Source organism: Gobio gobio (assembly GCF_949357685.1).
Source record: "Gobio gobio genome assembly, chromosome: 14".
Taxonomy (NCBI): domain Eukaryota; kingdom Metazoa; phylum Chordata; class Actinopteri; order Cypriniformes; family Gobionidae; genus Gobio; species Gobio gobio.
This window is the reverse complement of record NC_137107.1, coordinates 24,027,878-24,050,502: the sequence shown is the minus strand read 5'-3', so window position 1 is coordinate 24,050,502 and position 22,625 is coordinate 24,027,878. Positions and strand designations below refer to the sequence as shown.

At 38.7% G+C, this 22,625-nt stretch overlaps 1 protein-coding gene across 1 annotated transcript; it reads left to right on the top strand.

Moving 5' to 3' along the window:
• The first annotated feature begins 439 nt into the window (after window positions 1-439).
• On the top strand, window positions 440-13,771 carry slc23a1 (solute carrier family 23 member 1). Its single transcript, XM_079835221.1, has 14 exons — window positions 440-523; window positions 4,501-4,671; window positions 4,770-4,927; window positions 5,010-5,098; window positions 8,096-8,163; window positions 8,254-8,435; window positions 8,526-8,646; window positions 8,887-9,043; window positions 9,248-9,395; window positions 11,400-11,505; window positions 11,747-11,876; window positions 12,512-12,655; window positions 12,766-12,861; window positions 12,981-13,771. Exons 1-14 carry the CDS (start codon window positions 491-493, stop codon window positions 13,229-13,231), a joined length of 1,854 nt encoding a protein of 617 aa, XP_079691347.1. The 5' UTR covers window positions 440-490; the 3' UTR covers window positions 13,232-13,771.
• Window positions 13,772-22,625: the final 8,854 nt, after the last annotated feature.

Sequence of the window (22,625 nt, the reverse complement as noted above, 5' to 3'; positions counted from 1 at the left end):
GTCCAAGAGTACAGTGGAAATTTGCACCCAAGGTTTGTATTGCTTTGATTGGCTATAGATCTACTGAGGAGGTCCATCTACCAGACACACGGGACTGCACACGTTTTGCCTGTTTTGATGTGTTCTTTAACAGTTATATGACTGAATTTCACATTTGCCACTAGACCACACTTCTTTAGAAGGAAATAAGACCTTGTTGCATTTAGATAACTGTTCCAAAGTCTTTGCCCTGAAGAATAACCTCACGTGTTGTGTTTTTGAGGGTCCCCGCGGTTCACATCCAAAAGGAGATTTCCCATTGCTTCATGAACACAGCTCCTTTTGATGAGCGCAGGCAGGGGGAGTAAAGTCCAGGACTGAGGGCAGATTATTAACCTGTCTAATCTGGTCCCCTTCTGTCTCTCGCGCTCCCATAAAACCAGCGCTCTGCGGCCAGCCGGGTCTCAGGTCTCACGTGGCCTCTGGGAGACAGTAGCACATCCAAGGGCCAATGAATCAGTCAGAAGCTGCAGAGGAGTTTAAGGTAAAATATCCTTTAAGTATGGTGTCATTGTTGTGAATTAAAACACTGATTTGGTCACACTGCAGATGTTTATCTCAAGGAAAGTAAGAACAGGAAGCATAGGTTAAATATCATATTGGAAAGCTAAAGTTGTGTAATGACATCTCATACAGACATCTCTCAGCCATTTTCTTTATTACTAAATTCTATTTTATTTTGAGGGAAATGTCTTGATAGCTTGTGTTTGTGCCTCTACGTCACTGGTTTCCTGTCAGTCCCTCTGGACATCCTCTTTCCCGTCTCGGCTCTGTCTCTTTTCTTCTGTGTTCTTCTGATGGCTTACAAATTTAAGTCTGAATCCTGGCCATGCAGAGCAAATACATTTAAGAGAAGGCCTTGCTCATATGGATGTGCTCAGATATGAGATTCAAAAGAATTGTGCTGGATTATTATTTAGAAAATTATTGAAGTGTAAGATACTCTAAAAAGAAGTTCTCAGGATGTGAGGAGCAGGTAAATAAAAAATAAAAAAATGTTTGCTTTTGGGCAATTTGAGTCAGTGAATGATCTGAATGAGTTAAGAGCTTTTTTACTATAAGAGTATTTACTTTTATGCAGTAGTTTTATGCTTTTGTTAGTTAAATGATGAAATGTAGGTGATAGATTGAACCGTCTGTTCTGGTCCACTGATTTGATTGGATAAGTCACATTCCTAGAGATATGATGTTTCTTTGCACTGTTCACTTTTTTAATTATTTTCTCAATCCACCTTGTAAGTTGACTATAAAACAGTTTTGCAAAAACTATTCATTCTTATAGTTTTTTTTTTTTTGAGGTCTTCTATATCTAAAAATATATAGTTTGAGGTTTTTTAATGTTTTTTGAAAGTAGTCACTTAATCTCACCAAGGCTGCATTTATTTGCTCAAAAATACAGTAAAAACAGTGATACTGTGAAATATTATTACAATTTAAATTAACTGGTTTCTGTTTTAATATATTTCAAAATGTAATTAATTCCTGTGATGGCAAAGATGAATTTTCAGCATCATTACTCCAGTCTTCAGTGTCACATGATCCATCAGAAATATTTTTTTTTAATAATCAATGTTGAAAACCGTTTTAGCTGCTTAATTAATTTTTTCATTCATTCATTTATTTATTGAAATCATGATCACTGCAATTCAGAAGTTTAGGGTAAGATTTTATTTTAAGAAAATAAATTAATCCTTTTATTTAGCAAAGGCACATTCAATTGATCAAAAAGAGAGTAAAGACATTTATTAAATGAATAAATATTACGAAAAAGGTTATATTTATAATAAATGCTGTTCTTTTGAACTTTCTATTCATCAAAGAAAAAAAAATCACAGTTTCCAAGAAAATATTGAGCAGCACAACTGTGTTTAATATTAATAATAATAAGAAATGTTTCTCTTAACGGTCCCGTCCCGCTGGCGGGACACCTGCCACTCTTTTTTTTATCGCCTTTTTTTCGTATCATATATTTACGTAATTATCATAAATTAGGTATAATTCGAAACCTTACAAACTCAAAATTCATCCTGTGAAAACCGTTTTGAAATTGGACATTGCTTTACCATGGAAATGGTACTTTAAATTATTCTAGGGCTCCTCCCCTAGTGGGCGGTGTCATGTTTCATATTACAACATTTCTTTTAACTACTTTATAATCAAAATCTTTTCTAATCTTGACAAAACACATATCATCGGAAAGGTCGGAGTCTCAAGGTTCCATATTTGGTGACCGTTTTGTGATGGAAGTGACATTTGGACAGAAATTTACAGGAAAATGCATCAAAAAACAATCAATGGAATTTCAATGACTCCCGGTGGCTATTTTTGGTACAGCACCTAAACAAAATCTCATGGGAACTTCAATTTTTGTGATATCAACTTCAAATTTGGAACACAACTTAGACATATGGCTTTGATTTTATTGGAATTTTAGATTAAAACATATTTGTAAAATATATATCTTATATAAAATAAAAAAATATTTAGTAAAGTATTTTTAATTTACAGTAAATTTAAACTTCCATATTTTTTTCATACTTTCACATTTTGAATTGCTTTCACTTCAGCAATAATCTGAAGTGTCTGCTTTAAAACAAGTGTCTGCCGAGTGAAAAGCAGAGTGTCTGTTTTAAAACAAGACCAAACTTAGTTCTATATTACAAAGCATTCTTGAATTACAGCATGTGCATTCTCAAAAAGAGGGGTGACAGTTAAGGGGTTAACACCAAATCAGCATATTAGAATGATTTCTGAAAGATCATGTGACACTGAAGACTGGAGTAAGGATGCTGAAAAGTCAGTAATACGATGTATATATATGTGTGTGTGTGTGTGTGTGTGTGTGTGTGTGTGTGTGTGTGTGTGTGTGTGTGTGTGTGTGTGTGTGTGTGTGTGTGTGTGTGTGTGTGTGCGTGTGCGTGTGCGTGTGCGTGTGCGTGTGCGTGTGAGTGTGTGTGTGTGTGTGTGTGTGTGTGTGTGTGTGCGTGCGTGTCATCCACAGATAGCAAAGTTGTCTATGACAATTCCTTTGATAAACTTGTAATGTTTGTTTTCAGCTCTATTGTCAGTAAGCCTGGTACAATGTGTGCAATATTTGTTTGGTATAGTGACATAATCTTATACAGTCTGGTTGCTTAATGATGAATAATGATATTCATGTTTTTTTCCAAGTTATCTCTGGTTTAACGCTTCATTGAGCACTCAACTTGTCACGCGTATCAAAGAAATGTCTACGCTGCAAAAAAACAGGGATAGTGCCAAACTAGAACAAGCAGTTTTACAGCCTTACTTATTACTTAAAAAGAAGAAAGGAATTACATTTGAAATATTGAAGTTTGTTGTTTTTGTTTGTTAGATTTGTTTGAATTATTTGGTTAATGAAGGCCACTCATATTCAGTATCATAGACTTTATGTGGGGTCAGTCTGTTTGCTGTCTTTTGCAGTTAGATACGGTATCTGTAGTTAAATATTAAATATTAAGTGAATTATAAATGGTAAATGAGAGAGTAACTTGCCAACTTTTGAACTTGGCTTCAAACTATTCAAACAATGCCACTTTTTCTTTATTATGTACGGTAATTAAAAATGATTTAATTTCAATATTATTAGGGAGACATCATTCATGGACACAGATAAATGATACTATTTTATTGAAAACTGAGTGTGTGTGTGTGTGTGTGTGTGTGTGTGTGTGTGTGTGTGTGTGTGTGTGTGTGTGTGTGTGTGTGTGTGTGTATTTGATACTAATATGCCAATGTGTTACTTTAGTATTATTTAAATACTATTATAGTATTTATTCATATTTTTAAATAGTTTTTATTTTTATATTTTCAGTTATCATTTTAATTTTAGTATTTCTATTTATATATTTTTATTTTAGTACTTCCACTTCAACTTATCTTTAACTAAGTTTTTCATCTAATATTTATATTTTATTTGAACTTTATTTCTGTAACACTTTACAATAAGGTCTCATTTGTTAACACGAGTTAACACAAAAACTAATCTGAACTAATAATGATATATTTTTACAGCATTTATTACCCTTTGTTAATATTAGTTTACAGTGCAATAACTAATGTTAACAGATACAACTTTTGATCTTACAAATGTATTAGAAAATGTTCGGATTAACATTAACAAAGATGTATAATAATTGTTCGCTGTTAGTTAATGTTAACTAATGTAGTTAACTAATGCTAACAAACAAAACCTTGTTGTAATGTGTTACCTTTATTTCAGTTAACAAAAACTATTTTAAATAGCTTTAGTAAACAATAACAGCACTGTTACCAATACATATTTAAGTTTTGTCAGGCATGTGAAAATTAATTTTAAAAAGAAGTTTGCAATTTATATTTAATCTTGCATAACATTAATCTGGCACTTCATCAAAAGCTGTGCACACAAATAATACTTTAGCAAAAGCATGAATCATATGTGTGTTTGTTCTCCATTAGCTCCCGCCTTCAGATGGAGTTGTGCCAGCAGATGGTACGGAGCTACAGGAGATGCCTGCTGACCTGGCCAAGACGTCTGATGGGAGTCCGAATCAGCCGGCAGGATTTGATATGATCTACAGAATTGAGGACGTCCCGCCTTGGTATCTGTGCATACTGCTGGGACTGCAGGTACACTTACATTCTCATGTTCTCTTCTGGTCTGACTCACATCCCCATCCCTTCTAAACCTTCCTACGCCTGTATACGTTCTGTCTCTGGATCTCCAGCACTACCTGACCTGCTTCAGTGGAACTATTGCTGTACCATTCCTATTGGCTGAAGCCATGTGTGTGGGGGAGGACCAGTACACTGTCAGCCAGTTAGTGGGCACCATCTTCACCTGTGTGGGGATCACTACGCTCATACAGACTACATTTGGCGTCAGGTGAGTTATGTAATGTGTGCTTTAGTACAGAAATATGTGATTAGTTGTCACTGTTTAAATGTTTTTTCTGTGCCATGTTCAGGTTGCCTTTGTTCCAGGCGAGTGCTTTTGCCTTTCTCATCCCTGCTCAGGCAATTCTGAGGCTGGATAGATGGAAATGTCCTCCTGAAGGTACAGTGTTGCACACTGTGAATTGTTACAATCACTATCAGTGGGGGAAGATTTCAGGCATATTCCATTTGCAGAAAACCAAATATTAAAGGGATAGTATACCCAAAAATGACGTTTTTGTCATTACTTACTCACCCTCAAATTGTTCCAAAACTCATACAGTAACCAAAACTGTTTCTTTCTTCTGTGCATATCAAAGTGGATATTTTGAAGAATGTTGGTAATCAAACAGTTGACAGCACCCATTGTCTTCCATAGTAGGAAAAATAAATACTATTGAAGTCAATGGGTGCCGTCAACTGTCTGGTTACCAACATTCTTCAAAATATCCTCTTTTGTGTTTAACAGAAGAAAGAATCTCATACAGATTTGGAACAGCATGAGTTTGAGTAAATGATGACAACATTTTCATTTGTGAGTGAACTATCCCTTTAATTTTCCATTTTGTTGATATTTTGTCTGATACTGTGTCTATGGTTACCTCCTCAAGTCAACATAGATATACTTTGCAAGCGTCTATTCGCAGGTTAAAATGCAGAGTAAACAGACTGGCACAAGTATGACATCAGAACCCTGAAGACTATTCCCCGCTGGTTCCTTTGAGATTTTCCTATAATGGGGGTTTTCGATTTATGTGTAAAATAAAGCCTGTGGTACTTTGACGTTTTGTTCTGTGACATAAATTAAACACGCCCAACGCTAATTTTGTAGCAGGTATTTTAAGTTTTGAAAATGTATATTTTTCGAATAATTGAGTGTGTGCAGTATACGCTATTGAGCAAAATGTCAAAATATCGCCAAGTTATACTGAAGCTACTGAAACATAGGCTGAATCCGAAATCGCCCCCCCTTATGCCCTCAATTATAATGCATTATTTGAGGGGACAGCCATTTGTAGTGGTGTCCGAAACCATAGTGGACGTTATCGAGTGCACTCATTCCATCCCACATTGCACCGCAATAATGAGTGTAGAGCTGATGTACACTCAACAGCTGTCCGAATTTACTCACTCGTTTTCATTCACTTCTTCAAGTGAACTGTATTAGTGGACTAACTTAGGGAATAGTGATTTAGCGTTTAGGGGGCGATTTCGGAATCAGCCATTGGCTGTACCCCATTACAAAAGCTGCATCCTGCGAAGGACTTGGACTTCAAGGGCCATGCCTTCAAAGGCCGCAAAGGTCGGACTGAGCGTTGTTGGGACGGTCTATACGGAGGATTGTTCTTGGTGACTAGCAACTGTGACAGTTGCCGTTAATTAGCGGCAGTAACATTTGTACTAGAAAGATTTGTACTAGAATATTTGTATAAAAAGTTTTATTAAACGGTCTAAAAACAAAACACAGTTCACAAACTAATTATGTCTAATTATGTTCACCATGGTCCATTTCTGTATATAAACTAATCACATCTTAGTAAGATATGTCAACATTTGAACCACTTTAAAGTTTTTTTTACATTTGTGTCATTAGATATTTCAGTAAGTTGAAACCCAATACTTACGTTTAAAAGTGTAATTCGGCAATGTCTGGTTGTCATTGTTGCACAATGAATTCTGGGGTAGGCAAGGTTGTATCCAGCTGTTGTATCCTAGCCTGACAAGCCAGACCCACATCAAGATGTTGGGTCTGGAAACTCACCATTGACAGCGCTCAATCCGAGGGGCGGGATAAACGGTTGTCTTTCAAATTCCCTCTGCACGCAATTGGACCAACCAGAGCAAAGAAGAAGGTGAAGCCGAGCTAACGTTAGTTGATAGACTTTCGCCATATTCGATCGACAAAACTTCGATATATTCTTTTCTTAAGAATGACTTCAGTGCCGTTCTTTGTTCTTTTCTCAAAGAAAAGCTTAACTCCAAGTCTTAGTCGCGGCCAAAGCCGATTCAAAAGGCAGCTGTTCGTCAGCTTCTTTGTTTACGATTAGCAAGCAGAACCTCCGCAACTCTGCCGTGCCGTCATTATGTTAAGCCAGCCCACCGACTCTACACACGCTGTGATTGGCCTGACCAGAGTTTGGTTTTTCCAGCTCTCAGGTCTACCGAGAGTTGCTAGACTACACTCGCGGCAAAATACATTTTCTGCCGCTAGGGTGCGTCTAGATTTCTAGGCTAGTTGTATCCTTCGTTTCACGGCAAAGGACGCTTTCCAGGCCGCAATTGGCACAGCCTTCGTCGCGCAACGGTGACGCAATCGGCCTTCGAATGCATCCTCGGAAGGATGCAGCCTCTGAATTGGGATGCAGCAATTGTTTGCAAATGTGTTTATTTGGGGTGACAGACTCCCTAAACCACCAAAACAGCAAAAGACAGCACAAGTAATTGGAATTGGAGGCTTTTTAAGATGTTTTTAAAAAGTAGTCAAACTATTTTTATTGAAATGTCATCTTAAAAAGATTTCTATTTCAAATAAATGCTGTTCTTTTGATTTATTCATCAAATAATCCTGAAATAAATGTGAATAAATATGATGGCTTCCATATAAATACTAAGCAGCACAACTGTTTTCAACATTTATCATAATAAGAAATGTTTCTTGAGCATCAAATCAGCATCTTAGAATGAATTTCTGAAGGATCATGTGACACTGTAGACTGGAGTAATGATGCTGAAATTTTTTTTTACATTTATTCATATATTTAATAGATTTTTTCATAATATTACTGTTTTTAGTCAATTAATGCAGCCTTGGTGAATATAAGAGACTTCTATCAAAAACATTAAAACATCTGACCAACCCCAAACTTTTGAATGTAGAGTAGACCAACAATTTAAAGTGTTTGCACTGCTTTTAACTTGGTGTCTTAAAGATTGCACTCTCCAACGAGAATCAAGTTTTTTTTTTAAAGTATTAAAAAAAAAACAGCAAAGTTGTGCTTTTGTGTAAATCAGTCCTCTTTCTAGAAAGCATTGTCTATTGAGAATCTGTTTACATTCCACATTGTGCTGGTAAATCTGTGTGGAAGTTAATGCTTAACCTTGGTTTTGGGTTTCACAGAGGAGATTTACGGAGATTGGTCTATTCCTCTCAACACGTCTCATATTTGGCACCCACGAATACGAGAGGTGCGTGACTAACGTCTAAAGATTGAACCAGTTATCACTCCTTGTGCTGCGCTGTATCCTGACCTGTGTGTATGTGTCAATTCTCTGTAGATTCAGGGCGCTATCATTGTGTCCAGCTTGATTGAGGTGGTCATAGGGTTTGCTGGAATCCCTGGCATCCTGCTTAACTCAATCGGGCCCCTGACGGTCACCCCCACAGTGTCCCTTATTGGCCTGTCTGTCTTCCAGACGGCAGGAGACCGCGCAGGCAGCCACTGGGGCCTGTCTATGCTGTGAGTCCTTGAGCTTTTTAAATGTCATGCTCATTTATCTCTGCACTAGCGGTTTTCGATTCAACACATCTGTGTGTTTTGTCGTTCCAGGTGCATCTTCCTTATTGTTTTGTTCGCTCAGTATCTAAGGAACTGGGCTTGTCCTTTCCCGAGCTATTCCAGAGAAAAAGGCTGTCACATCACACACGTGCAAATATTCAAGATGTTTCCAGTACGGACCCCTTTCTACATCAATTACATCATCATGCATTTTGCCTTTTGATAATGTCATACACATAGGGCTAATCAATGAACACACACAGTATTTATCACAATTAATTAAACTTTCTGATTGGACTTTGAACAAAGTTCAAATTACCCCATGTGGCGCATTTTATCAATGTGCTTACAGATTGAAATGCTCACTTCTGAACAGTTTGTCCTTAGTAACTGATTATCCTGATTCCAGTAGATCATCATGGCAATCATGGTGGTGTGGCTGGTTTGCTATATTCTCACCCTGACGGATGTGCTGCCGAATGACCCAGAGCGGTACGGCTACAAGGCTCGCACTGACTCCCGGGGCGATATTATGACCCGGGCCCCGTGGTTTCGTTTCCCCTATCCATGTAAGGACCTTGCTTGCTTCCTGTAACACACACCCATGATTTATAACAGCTTGTTTATCAGAAAATGTCACCTTGACTTATACCTAATCTAAGACTTAATTTTTTTTCTCCACAGTAAAACGATTAGAAGGGAATTATATTGGTGGATTAATGGCCGAACTCTTTCCAAATCTGATCGTTTTCATGATTTTGTGTGTGTCGCAGGTCAGTGGGGTTTACCGACAGTGACGTTAGCAGGAGTGCTAGGCATGTTTAGTGCCACTCTGGCTGGTATTGTTGAGTCTATCGGGGATTATTACGCCTGTGCTCGCCTCTCTGGAGCTCCACCTCCTCCTGTGCACGCTATCAATAGGTAAGAACAACAAGGGGGTCATATCGTGAGGAATCAGATTTTACTTTTTTAAATAATTAAATTTACATGCTGGACATTTCAGAACTGTTTGTTAACCCTGAAAAGCCTGATATATAAAATAATAGTTTGAAATTATATATATATATATATATATATATATATATATATATATATATATATATATATATATATATATATATATATATATATATATATATATATATATATATATATATATATATATATATATATTATGAACCATGTGTTCTTTTTTTAGTATGCTTTTATGGCTCATATAGCTTAAAGGGATATTTCACCCAAAAATGAAAATTCTGTCCTCATTTACTCGCCCTCAAGTTGTTCCAAACCTGTATGAGTTTCTGTCTTCTGCTGAACACAAAAGAAGATATTTTAAAGAATGTCCAAACAGTTGATGGGCCCCATTGACTTCCAGTATGAAAAAAAAAAGTCAATAGGGCCCATCAACTGTTTGGATACTGACATTCTTCAAAATATCTTTTGTGTTCAGCAGACAAATAAATTCATACAGGTTTGAAACAACTTGCGGGTGAGTAAATGATGACAGACTTTTCATTTTTGGGTGAACTGTCCCTTTAACACTCCAGGAAGGAAAATTCACCTTACTTTTATTCAGAGCCCCAAACTGGGGGGGAAATATGCAAATTAGTGCAGTTGTTGATATTTATGCCGCGTTCCAGGCAACCTGTAACCCGTTTTTCCAACCTTCTACCCGTGAAAGTGCACTGGAACGATGCACTCCCAGTTACGAGCTCTGACGTCACATAGCCCGCGAAACAACAACGACAGGCCCAAACGGATGCGGTGTTTATGAAACAAATATACAAATAACGTTAAATAAAAGGTATAACAGCTTCTCTTGCCGTATACTCCGTTTTTAATAAGCAAGTAAGCACCTTTGGCGATAGAAATGATTGTAAATGAGCATAAGTCCCGTAAGGTCCGCCATGCGTTTACATCTAGCTACCACAATTCCTTGCACTCAGGGAGTTTGGCGTGACTTTGCCTGGAACGCTACAAAGTCGTGAGTCGGGGTTTGAAGTTGTAATTTACGGGCTCAAAAACCTGCCTGGAACACAGCATTATATGGCCAAAAAGTAAGATCAAATTCTGTAGTATAACAGACTATTTACTTTAAATGCATATGAATATCAGTTGTCACTCTCTATCTCCCAATAATATGTCTTAGTAAGATGAAATGCTTAGTTTTACGATGGAATGATTGAGACGTATCATATATTTGATACTCACATTTTAACATGATTTTTAACATGAAGTTGCTCCAGGCCAGTAAGTGTTCATCTTGAAATATCTCTAACAATGTAAAACGTATTCTTACGTTTACTTTATACAAATCTGTAAAGATTTCACAGCAGAAAAACACATTTACCAAGACCTGAAGAGGGACGTTTCTTAGAATTATACTAAAAGGGCTTTTACTTGCTAAGAAGTATCAGACGACAGAAGGCATGTAGTAAACCAAGCAGAGAGAGCAACCATTGACTATACCACAGTAGGGGGAAAAAATACTATGGTAGTCAAAATGGTTGCTCTATCTGCTTGGTTACAAACAATCTTCAAAATATCTTCTTTTGTGTTCAGCAGAACAAAGAAACTCATACAGGTTTGAAACAACTTGAGGGTGAGTAAATGATGACAGAATTTAAATTTTTGGGTGAACTATCCCTTTAAGTTGAAGTGCCAAATTACAACTACACAGGACCCGACAGCAAACTCGACAGTCTTTACATATAAATATTAAAATCAAAGGAGCAAGAGATTTCTTTTTTTCATTCTCAGGGTTAGAAAAGGTGGGGGAAATGTCATGAAAAACAATTAAAAACTTTACATAATTAAAACATAATGGAAATCAAGGACAAAAATGTTATTAGTTGGTGTTTTTACTGTGTTCTTAGTTTTTTGTATAAGGAAGGTTTTGGCATACTATAATTTTTTCTTTTCTAGGGGGATCTTTACCGAAGGATTGTGCTGTATCATAGCGGGGCTCCTGGGCACAGGAAATGGATCAACCTCTTCCAGTCCTAACATAGGGGTGCTTGGCATTACAAAGGTGAGATAGTGGGAGCTCTTCGGCTCTGCATAACACAGTGTATAGCTTTAGACAGAATTATGTATAGTGTCTGTATTTGTGACATCTGATCACAGTCCTTCAGGGAGTGAAGCTGATATCAGGTGTATACACCATTCACAACTCTCATGTTGTCTCCTCACTTGCTCTGTTTTCACTGTCCTAAATATTTTGTGTTGACCAACAAGCAGTGGTTTCTCAAGTGTCTCGATTTATCCTACAGGTGGGAAGTAGGAGGGTGATACAGTATGGAGCAGGCATAATGTTTTTATTGGGAACTATTGGGAAGTTCACCGCCCTGTTTGCCTCCTTACCTGACCCTGTCCTTGGAGGGATGTTCTGCACCCTGTTTGGTAATGAGCTTATTTGACCTATTTGCATTTGCAGATGTTTTGTCCCAACTTTGTCCACAGGGTGTCAGTAAAGAGCCCTGCATCTCCCTAGTAAAGCCCTGTCCCAAATGGCACACTTCTTGTGCCTTTGCGTTCTTGTGGAGTTTTGGGACAGGGCCAAACAGTGCATATTTTCGCCCTTTAGAGTTCACATCCAAGTTGACAACATGCCACGAATGAATTTTGTATTTCAAACATTTTTAGGGAACCAGTCATCATTAATTACACACTACTATTGAAGATTGAAGTTTTAAAAAAAAAAATACTACTACACAAAAGTGATAATAAAGATATTTATAATGTTACAACATATTTACATTTTAAATAAATGCTGGTCTTTTGACCTTTCTATTATTCAAAATAAATTTAAAGAGAAAACAGTTATTGTTGTAATAATAATTTACAATATTATAATTTTTTTTTTACTGTATTTTGATCTAATAAATGCAGCATTGGTGAGCATAAGAAACACTTTTCAAATTCTTTTTATTTATTCATTTATTTATTTACATATTTTACCAAAACCCCACTTTGGAACAGTAGTATATGTATTGTGTGTAGTTTTAAACTTGTTTTCTGTTTTGGTTTCTACACAGGTATGATTACAGCTGTTGGACTGTCAAACCTACAGAGTGTGGATCTGAACTCCTCCAGAAATCTTTTTGTTCTGGGGTTCTCCATGTTTTTTGGCCTCATGTTGCCTAATTACCTGGACACTCATCCTGGCATCATTAAAACAGGTTCATATGTCTGATGGTGTTTTCTGATATATTTTCTTTTTGCAGCAAGAAAGCTGTAGATATTGTCACATGTTACTGTGGATACACGTTCTTTTGATTGATTTCAACAGGTGTGGCAGAGCTGGACCAAATCATCACAGTGCTCCTGACAACAGAGATGTTTGTGGGGGGATTCCTTGCATTTGTTCTTGATAACACAATCCCAGGTATGCATCCGACAGAGTAAATACAAATTCACTGGATAAATAACAAAGGCAGTGTAAATTTACAAGCAGGCAGTCGCGCAAGCTGTTCTACATTCAACGTGTCTATATTTTGTGTGCAGGCACCAGAAAAGAGCGAGGTCTGGTAGAATGGGCTGAGAATTCTTCAGGAGCAGGAACAGTAAAAACGGACACATATGACTTTCCAATTGGGATGGGGCTGGTCCGGAAGACAGGCTGCTTGCGTTACCTGCCGGTCTGTCCCACTTTCCAGGGCTTTAGGCCATCATCCCGCAAATATGAGGAGGAGGACATAAAAATAAACAAAGGTGTGACTGATGCTCCAGTTGAAATAGTCTGCACCAAAATTTAGCTAGATTTTTCCTTTTCACAACTGTGCACCGATTTTGCTGTTGCACAAAATTTGTATGTTTGTTTAGTTTTGCATCACAAACAAACAAGTTAAATGCTACATTGAGGAATGGGTGCATATATTTAAAGTAAAACTTTGATGAACAGTTTAAGGAATGAAAGGGTCTGCGTGTGTCAAACATCAAACCAAATGTGAAATTTTATTTGATTATAAAGCATTAGTTATTTTACTGAAATGACTTCCAAAAAAATGTAGGTCAGGTTTTTTTCTTTTCTTTTATTACCTCTTGATTGTGTACAAAATATGCAAGTGATTAACACTAAACAAAATGTGCTCAGAAATGTTTAGCTTCAGAAAGTGGTGAAAAATTATGTTTATAATACACATAAATCATAATGTATATACATATTATTGTAATTAATAATGTTTATAAATACTGTGAGTGTATTATGTATTCTATGAGAGCCATAGAACAAACAATCTGTCCACATGTTCAAAGATGTGCTCGTTATAAATAATTAAATAATGTTTGTCTTTCTCATGTCAATTTTGATTTATTTGTAACATTTTACAATAAGGTTCAATAGGGTAGTTAAATATAGTCAATAATCCAGCCTAAATCTCAGATAACGGCCCTGTGGATTGAAGCAAAGGGCTCTCATAAACAGTAGGAGGACAATGAACCAAATTTCTTGGGCAAATTCAGTTTAAAAGCAGTTCACATCAAAATTTGAATGTAATTTGAGACACTAATATGCCATTTATATGTAAGTGTACAAATGTGAAAAACTAAAGTGTTGTCAGAAAGTGCTTAATTAAGCCATAGTTTACATGAAACAGAGCCATGGTTTTGCTCAAAATATAAAAATAGTGACCTTTGTTATACTTGCTAAACAAGCTCAGGACACTCAGGTCCCTTGGTGAGTCTCAATTGCCCATACCAGAGGTGATCTGAGCCCTTCTCCCCTTTAAGCCCCTGCTCTGTTTATGTAGCCTGAATGTGTGAATGCATATGCATCTTACAACATTTCAACAGATATAATCAGTCTCACCCAGTCTCAGTTGCCAAGTCCAGAGGTAGCCTTTACGAAGTAAGGAGTGTTGAGTGCAATGATAACAGAATACGCTTTCAGCTTTGATGCCTTGAGGCCTGGCCAGCAGATGGTCAACATGCATTCAGTTGCTTATAAACAGCTCTTATCCAGCACTTAATAGGCACTGGGCAATTGGATCCTTGGGCATGACTTATTATCTTCCACAGTCTATAGGTTCCATCAGGTTTCATGGTCCTGATGGCGGGAGCACCTGAGGATGTGACTGTAGATAAGGTAGGCACTGTGGGGTGTACATGGGTGGGATATGAAGCGAGGCAAAGGGTATGGCACAGGGTGTGGGCAAAACAGCACTGGGAAGGGTCTGCTGTTGCAGTAAGACCTCAACATACTGGCAAGTTTCTGGATCAAACAGCATCTTGCGCTGTGGCAGCTGAGGCATGTCCACATAGAAATAGCGGCCAGTTTCCGGGTCAAGCAACAGTTGGCGAGGGTTTTGTCCGGCTGCTATACTTCCTCCTGCTTCTGGATACAGCACACCTGCACCGCCAAGCCTAGCCTCTCCACTCATTGGAGCAACAAAGATTGTGTTGTGTTGGCTTTCTGGAGAAGGTATTTTTAGCCCTGCTTCTTTGTTCTGAGCTTGACTGGTTGAGCCATCTGTTGGCTGGGCAAGAGCTTTTCCATCCTCAGAGAGGGATCTCAGGAGGGGGGTATGACTATTTGATGCAGGAGGCTGGTTATAAAGAGGTGTTTGAAACAAGACAGGCCCTTGAACGTAGCCATGAACGGCTCCAATATGAGGAGAGATTGTTTGGTAACCCAGCGGACTGGGTTTGTAATAATATGAGGGAACCATGGGTGTTGAAGCAACTGTTAGGACGCAAGCAGACAGAGGTCCCACTGAACTCTGTGACCTGGGAGGAAGGCATGGTGTCTGGAGGCCATCACTGATTATTCTGCCATGGTTCTGTTGCTCCCAACTTGCTGTGGGTGAACAATATTGCAGTGCTACTGGGAGAAGTTGATCTCTGTCAGACCTGATGGTCATCTCATGCTCTGCTGTAGGCTCTTCAGTAGAAGTCTCCTCTCTAGTTCGCAGTGCCAGGTCTGTCCTGTTTGTTGGTTTCAAGTTTGCTTCACTGACTAGAACATCAGGTTTACTCAAGCCAACTTGGCTATCCTGTGTCTCTGAGGGTTTCGACAAGGCACAACTGTTTGCCTTGGTTACACTAATTTGGCTGACCTTTGTAAATCCAGCATTATGACTTTTGTCATTTGATTCCACATGAGCCATTACCTTGGTTGAGCATCCTCTCGGTGCAGAGTGATCTCTCCTTCTGTCCAGTGGAAGAGGCGGGGTGACTTTCCGCACCAGGGGTTTTTCATCGTGTCTGTATCCCTTTCCCTTTCCTTCACTCTTGTTGTTGCTTAGATTGTGTATTGATGGCTGAAACAATGGAGCACTCCCATCTATTCCATTGGCTAATTCCCCTGGGCCTTTAAAGGACATATTGTATGTGTTTTTCACCAGGCTCCTCATGTCTCTTACTACATGTACCGGGGCCATGGCTTTCAATTTGCCTTGGCTTGCCAACTGTCCTGGTGACTTGACGTCCTCTCTGTCACTCTCCTGCTTCTTCCCAACACCACCCTCGTCCACTTGGGGGATTATATTATCCACTGCATTTGCTTCCAAATCAGAGATTAGGCATGCAATATTAGTAGGACTGAGTGTACTTTCCTTGCTGCCAGCCTGTTGCTCCTGCTTTTCCAGCACATTGGTTGGGGTTATATTGTGTTGTTTATGGATTCCTTGCCCTGTATGGCATTCTTCAGGTTTTGTTTTCACAGAGGCTTCTGTGCTAAGGGCTACATTTGATGCTGCACTCGAATTCCATGCTCTGCCCTTTGCTGAGTCACAGGATAGCTTCACTCCAGGGCTCAGGTTAGGCAGCCGCAACGCCTCCTCTCGTAGGCTCAGCTTCTCTGCTTTCTCATTCTTTGAAGGGTCAGTTATTTCAGTGCCACTACCTTGAACTCCAGACCTGCCAGTTCCACTTAAAAGAGAATTGAACCCATGTTTGCTTAACAGTTTGGGTTGTGTTTTAGAATTAACACTGCAATGCTTTTGAACAGAGCCGCACTCTGTCTGGGCCTCCCTCTTAAGTGTAGCACTTTGAGTTAGTTTGGTAGTTTCAGCATATACATCCTTGCCAGACAAAAACAGGCTTTCATCAGTTGTAGGAGTCCTGTTGCTCACTTTGGTAGACGCAAAAGCTTTATCAAAAACATCCAAGGTGCGAAGATTCTGTTCATGTTGCATCTTTTTTGATAGGACACTTGTTATGATGCAGGAAGCCATTTGGGTTTTGCTGGATGTTTCATCCAGGGAAAAGGACTTCTGAAGCCTTTTCTTTCGTTCGGCCTGTACGGACCGTTGATCAGCCATGTGGGACTCCTGGTTAAACGCTGCTGGGGTGCTATGCTGACGCTGAAATATGTCTCGAGCACGCACAGTTGTGCTCGGAACCTGAAGGCTTTGATTGTTGTTCTCTCTGACGTGCGACTCTGCGGTGTCCCGTCTCTTCAGTTGGATTTGTCTTTTGGGAACAGTCTTTAAGCCTCGGTTTACTTCATCTGTGGTTTCCAATGCCACATCCACACACTCAAAGCTGCTGGATTCTGAGCAAGCAGATGTGTTTTGAGTGTTTGAATGCATCTGCATCTGCATTTTGAAAGAGAGAACATCTTCCGTCCAAATGTTGTCGTTTCCATCAGAAAGGTGATTTGAGGGCCTACAGCTTGAACTGAAAACATGCATGTAGTCCGTTGCAGAACAGGAAGATCTTACCTGGGCCAGGTTAACAAGGCCCCCCACCTTACTACTGGCCTCAGCGAGCTTTGTTCCCATGCTGGTTGATCCTCTGGTACTGTCTATAGTGTGACAGGGTTGCCAAGAGCTGCTACACAGTGTGCAGGAGAGTGGTCTGGACTGCCAGACGCCTTGCCGGCTCTGCTTTTCCAACCTCTGAGTATCAGCGAGACTCTGTAGCTGGTGTTGGAGCCTGGTTGCGGGGATACGCTCTGAATAACAGTGTGGCGGGATTATTGACTCCTGCTTGCTGGCTGTGAGTGTTGAGATGCAGTTTGCAGACGCTTTTCTATTTCTAGACCTGACTGACAGCTCAGCCTGCTCCTTTCTGCAACTCACCCCTCTACCCTCCCCCTCCCCCCTTTTTCCCATATGACCCAGAATATGTCCCCCTCTCTCAAGCCTGCATTCAGCCCTAGGTGCACTCAGACCTTCTCGGGGTCTTCGCTTTTGTGTCGCGTGGTACTCTTTTGGCTCTGTGCCACCATACTCCTGTTCCCTGCCCTTGCTGTATTGATTTCTTTCAGGCGTTATCAAAATAGTGTTGGAGGTGAATATGGGTTCTAGGGAGCTGTGCTCCTCAGCGGTTCTAATGTTAGTGTGAGAAACAGTCTCTGTGCCTCCTAAATAATCCCTCGGTTTAACTGATGAATCTTTTCCTGATAAATTAAGCTTGTTGGAATTATCCTGCTTTTGTATGGGGTTTCTAAAGGCTGTCTTTATAGACTGCAAATCTGTTATTGTTGTACCCAACAGCAGATGTTTTGACTCAAATTCTAACCCAAGGGAATTACTCTCAAATGATGAAGATTTATCTTGTTCACCTTGGGACACCTCAGGCAGCACTTCTGTACCCTTCTCTTCTTGTGTTTTGTGGTCCTGTGATAGCATAGTGACTTTGATAAAGGATCCTGAAGTGATGCCTTCCATAGCGGTAGCACAATCCAAGAACTCAAATGAGCCACATTCAGTAGGATGCTCTATAGAGAGAGCTTGTGTTCTGTCCTCTGGAGCTTCACTGTACTCACTCAGAGAACAAAGAGCAGTGTAGTACGAACTTGCCGAGTCATCCATCATATCATCAGTCTGCTCTAGGTCACTTTCCCATTCATCTCTTTGTTGGAGAGATGGACTATTTTTTTCTTTGATAGATGGAGACATAGACATTCCTTTTTAAACGTCCCTTCGAAAACTTCCTTCTGTGGTGCCTGAAAATTCCTGATGCAATAATACGGGACACCCTAGTGTGGGGTGGGTGTGCAGGTCAGACCTATATTGCAAGAGCAGAAATGTTAATGGTTCAGAGCAAGAGATTCCATCAAGCCTAGTGACGACACATAAGATCAGAGTCTAACTGCTGCTTTAGAGTTCTTGTCAAGGAAAAATAAGATGCTGGGAAAAAAACGTCTATATATCTATAGCTCTATCTAAGAGACCATTGAGAAATAAATGTTAAGTGGTTTCTTAATTTTTTTCGAGAACTATATATTGTACTATGTTTTTCCACTAAATATATGTAATAAATTATACTATTATATATTAAAATAATATTTCTAAACATTTCATTGGTTGCAGCCTTACCTTAAAAATACTGCTTAGAGTCTCATGCATTTCATATGTGATGAAACAGTTTCATTGTTCCCATTGTGTTTGACTTAACAGTGTTTGTCCAAGGAAATTCTGTGTATTCTAGAGAGACAGCTGCATATCTGGTGCTTGAAGCCATCTCATCTCTAATGTAAAAACTTCTCTCACCTGATCCAAGCAATCCAAAATCTTCTTTTTTGTTGAAATTCCACTGAGACGCTAAATCTGAATGAAAAGTCAAGGAAAAAGTGTCACCAGGCAAAATGTCTGTAATAAGAAATTACAAATAAGAAATAAGTGCCCTCTTAAAAAGTATACTAGGGACTGCAGAGGAGATGAATCAGACCTTATTTTTTGGTCGCTGAGGTCTGGATCAGGATATGTGGTCCAGGCCCAGTAGTAGCTAAGGTAGTGGTGTGGCAGTCAGCTTTGACAGCAGGTGCTGGTCTGGCTGTGCTGGAGCGTTCCCTTTGGAATCTGACTAACATAGCCAGTGCAGTCACAGGGCCAGCTAAATATAGTTCCCCAGGCCCCATAACACTATCATCAGGGAGATAGAGCTGAAGCCTTGTGGGTACACTGTGGTAAGTATTGGGCCTTTAATGGACACTGCAAATAGAATGGTCACGCTGGTTATGGGTATCATTTTATGATTTAAATTGTTCCTGAAGTATGCATTAAAGGTATCACTATATGTAAATTAATTGTACATTGATCTGAACTTTGTTAATGTGAAGATCATTTTGAAATGCAGTTCTGTCAAATGATGTCGGGCAACTGAATGGGAGGATGCACTGTTGTTCGAGAACAGATGTGCACTTCCTCTCAAGTGCTTGTTGTGTGTTGCCAGCCAAGTCTGGGACTTTCACTGAATTGGGCATGACCATGCAGGCCATGACAGCTATGGCATTTGACCCACTTGGTCTTGGCTGTGCCTGATGTTTTAATGACATGATATAGTGGGCAGCAAGGATATAAGACTGCTTAATTTCACACAAGAGGTGCTTCAAAACTTTATCATCCACATACATCAAACCTGAGGGGACCACCAACACGGTGGTGTTAAGTTGTGAGAAGTGTATAGCATTACAGAGAGTTAGCCTATAACATAACTTACATATTAGCATTTCACACTGTAACTACAGACTGTTCATACATGAAAATGAGAGACATAATAATACATAATAAGAGCGAAGATTTCCCACTTCTCTCATTTGCATTTATTAGCATTTAGCACCAGACACTAGAGCACAAGTGGCGGAATCTTCAGAATCTTTTATAGGCCTAGTTTCACAGACAGGGTTTATATTAAGCCAGGATAAGGCCTTAGTTGAAGGGATAGTTCACCCTGAAATGAAAATAAAGTCATTAAGTGTTCAGGAGGCATACTAAAAGGGTTTCAAGAAAGAAACCATATTATTCAGTCAAAATACTGAGCTGGGCCGTTATAACTCGCACTGTTGTCATGGCACCCAGGATAAGCACACTCATACACCATTTTGAGAAATCAGGTTCAAAAGAAACAAACGTGACTCTCGTCTCTTCTAAAAGGTAAATAATAAGAAATAATACAATAATATCAATAATCAGGTAAACCTCCTGAAGTGAATGTTATGTACACTGTTGCCAATTACTAATTTTCAGGGGAAGTTGCTAAAGGCAGATCGATTTGTTGCTAAAAGTTGCTAAATGATGTTGTGACGTCATTGCGCTATAAAGTTGTTACGTAATCACAACAAAAAACTAGGCCATTATGTAATGTGTAGATATTATTTTAAATGCTCATTTAAATTTGTTTGTAAAAGACATAAATTGCTTGTGAAAACCGGAAGGGGCAGGCGTAATGTCTGGAGCGGCAGCAAAAATTGTTGTCTGAATGCAGCAGCACTAGCACACATTTCACATTTATATATATTCTCAATATATATAAATAAATGTGAAATGTGTGCTAGTGCTGCTGCATTCAGACAACAATTTTTGATATATATATATATATATATATATATATATATATATATATATATATATATATATATATATATATATATATTCCACATATATATATATATATATATTCCACATATATATATATATATATATATTCCACATATATATATATATATATATATATATATATATATATATATATATATATATATATATATATATATATATATATATATATATATATATATATATATATATATATATATATATATATATATATATATATATATATATATATATATATATATATATATATATATATATATATATATTCCACATTTCCACAACAATCTTAAGGAATCAAAGACTGGGTACACCCAGCCCGATCTGCCGGGGATTTGATTTCGCCCTGCAGCTCAGGCTGGAAATCTGTACATTTTTCTATCCTGCGTTACAAATCTGCTGGGACCAATCACAAACTGGCTTATCCACCTGGCACGCTATTGGCGGGCTTAACACGATGATAGAGAAGCGATGGATCGTTGGTCTGACTGGTTGAAGGACTATCCAATTGACCTATCGGTAAGCCCCGCCCCCCTTAGTTACTGTCGCTAACTCGGACAAACAAACAGAGTTGCTATATCTTACAATGTACAGCTGTCAGTGTGAAAACCTTATCCCAAGATGTTTTTGGACACAGCATGTAGCGTATACCCCGTCCGAATGATGGCCAAACTTTAATGATGGTTTATGAAGTTTATTACATCATTTTTCACTCAAAAAAATCATCATAAGAGCTGAACAAACAAAGCATAAGAAGTGCGCATTAACGTCTCATTCACAAACTCTCTCTCTCTAGCCCTCTTTCCGTGTCATTACCATTAACATACACAGCAAATTACACAAAAACACTCACAGTAAACAAACACATACCTTATGCCTTTTCGGGGGTGCAGTTAATAACTGGTGAACTTTGTATCTGCAAAACAACTCCGATAAACTGCGTGCAAGGTCTCCCTTTCACTACCCGTAGACTATAATACCCATCTAAAAAGGAGTTCTCCTTATAATACAGATAATGCAGACCTAAACTCACAGAAATAAAATGGGAATAAAATAAATATGGTGAGAGATTAATTTGGAAGCGATGGTTTACAGATCTAAATGCAAACGGGAGAGGCCTCTTGTTACGATCGCAGATGATAACATCCAGGATCAACACTGTTCCTGTACCGCAGGGTAAGATTACATAAATTCGCATTTAATCAGTTTAATATGGAGAGATGCACTGAAATGTAGACCTTCGTGTTTCTGACCTACACCGTTGCATGAGAACAGTTAGTTATAGTTAGTCGGTTTGTACGTTAGCAGGGAATTACGAACTTTAATAATAACTTAATGAGAGTATGACAACCAGAAAATCCTCTCAGGATCCCTGGAATCAGTGTTGCAGTACCTCAGACACAACGTTTTACCATTTTTGTAGCATAAACACCATCAAACCGATGAGAGCTTTGGATTTTCCAATGTTTCTCTATGGAGCTGAAACCTAAAGATGTCCGAGTTCCGGTCCCAGCGCGACTGATACTCAACTGCCATTGGCTCATCTGTGTTCGATGGGAGGGGCTTACCGATAGGTCAATGCATAAAGAGTCATTTGAACTATGCCTGTTGATCTTACCTCTTGTACAGAGCAGACTCACTTAGATTAATGTGCAATCTTAAAAGATTGAGCTTGGTCTGGTGATAGCCAGACAAAAGGAATTTTTTATGAACCGCTCTGTCTATTGAGCCAGCTCGTACCTGAGTTGTTTGGATTAGAGTCACTTTTCAAAAGTTGCTAATAGTTGCCAAATAAATTAAAAAAATTGCTAAATTTGTTGCTAGGTGCTTTAAAATAAAAAATAAAAAAATTGCCAGGGTAGTCTGAAAA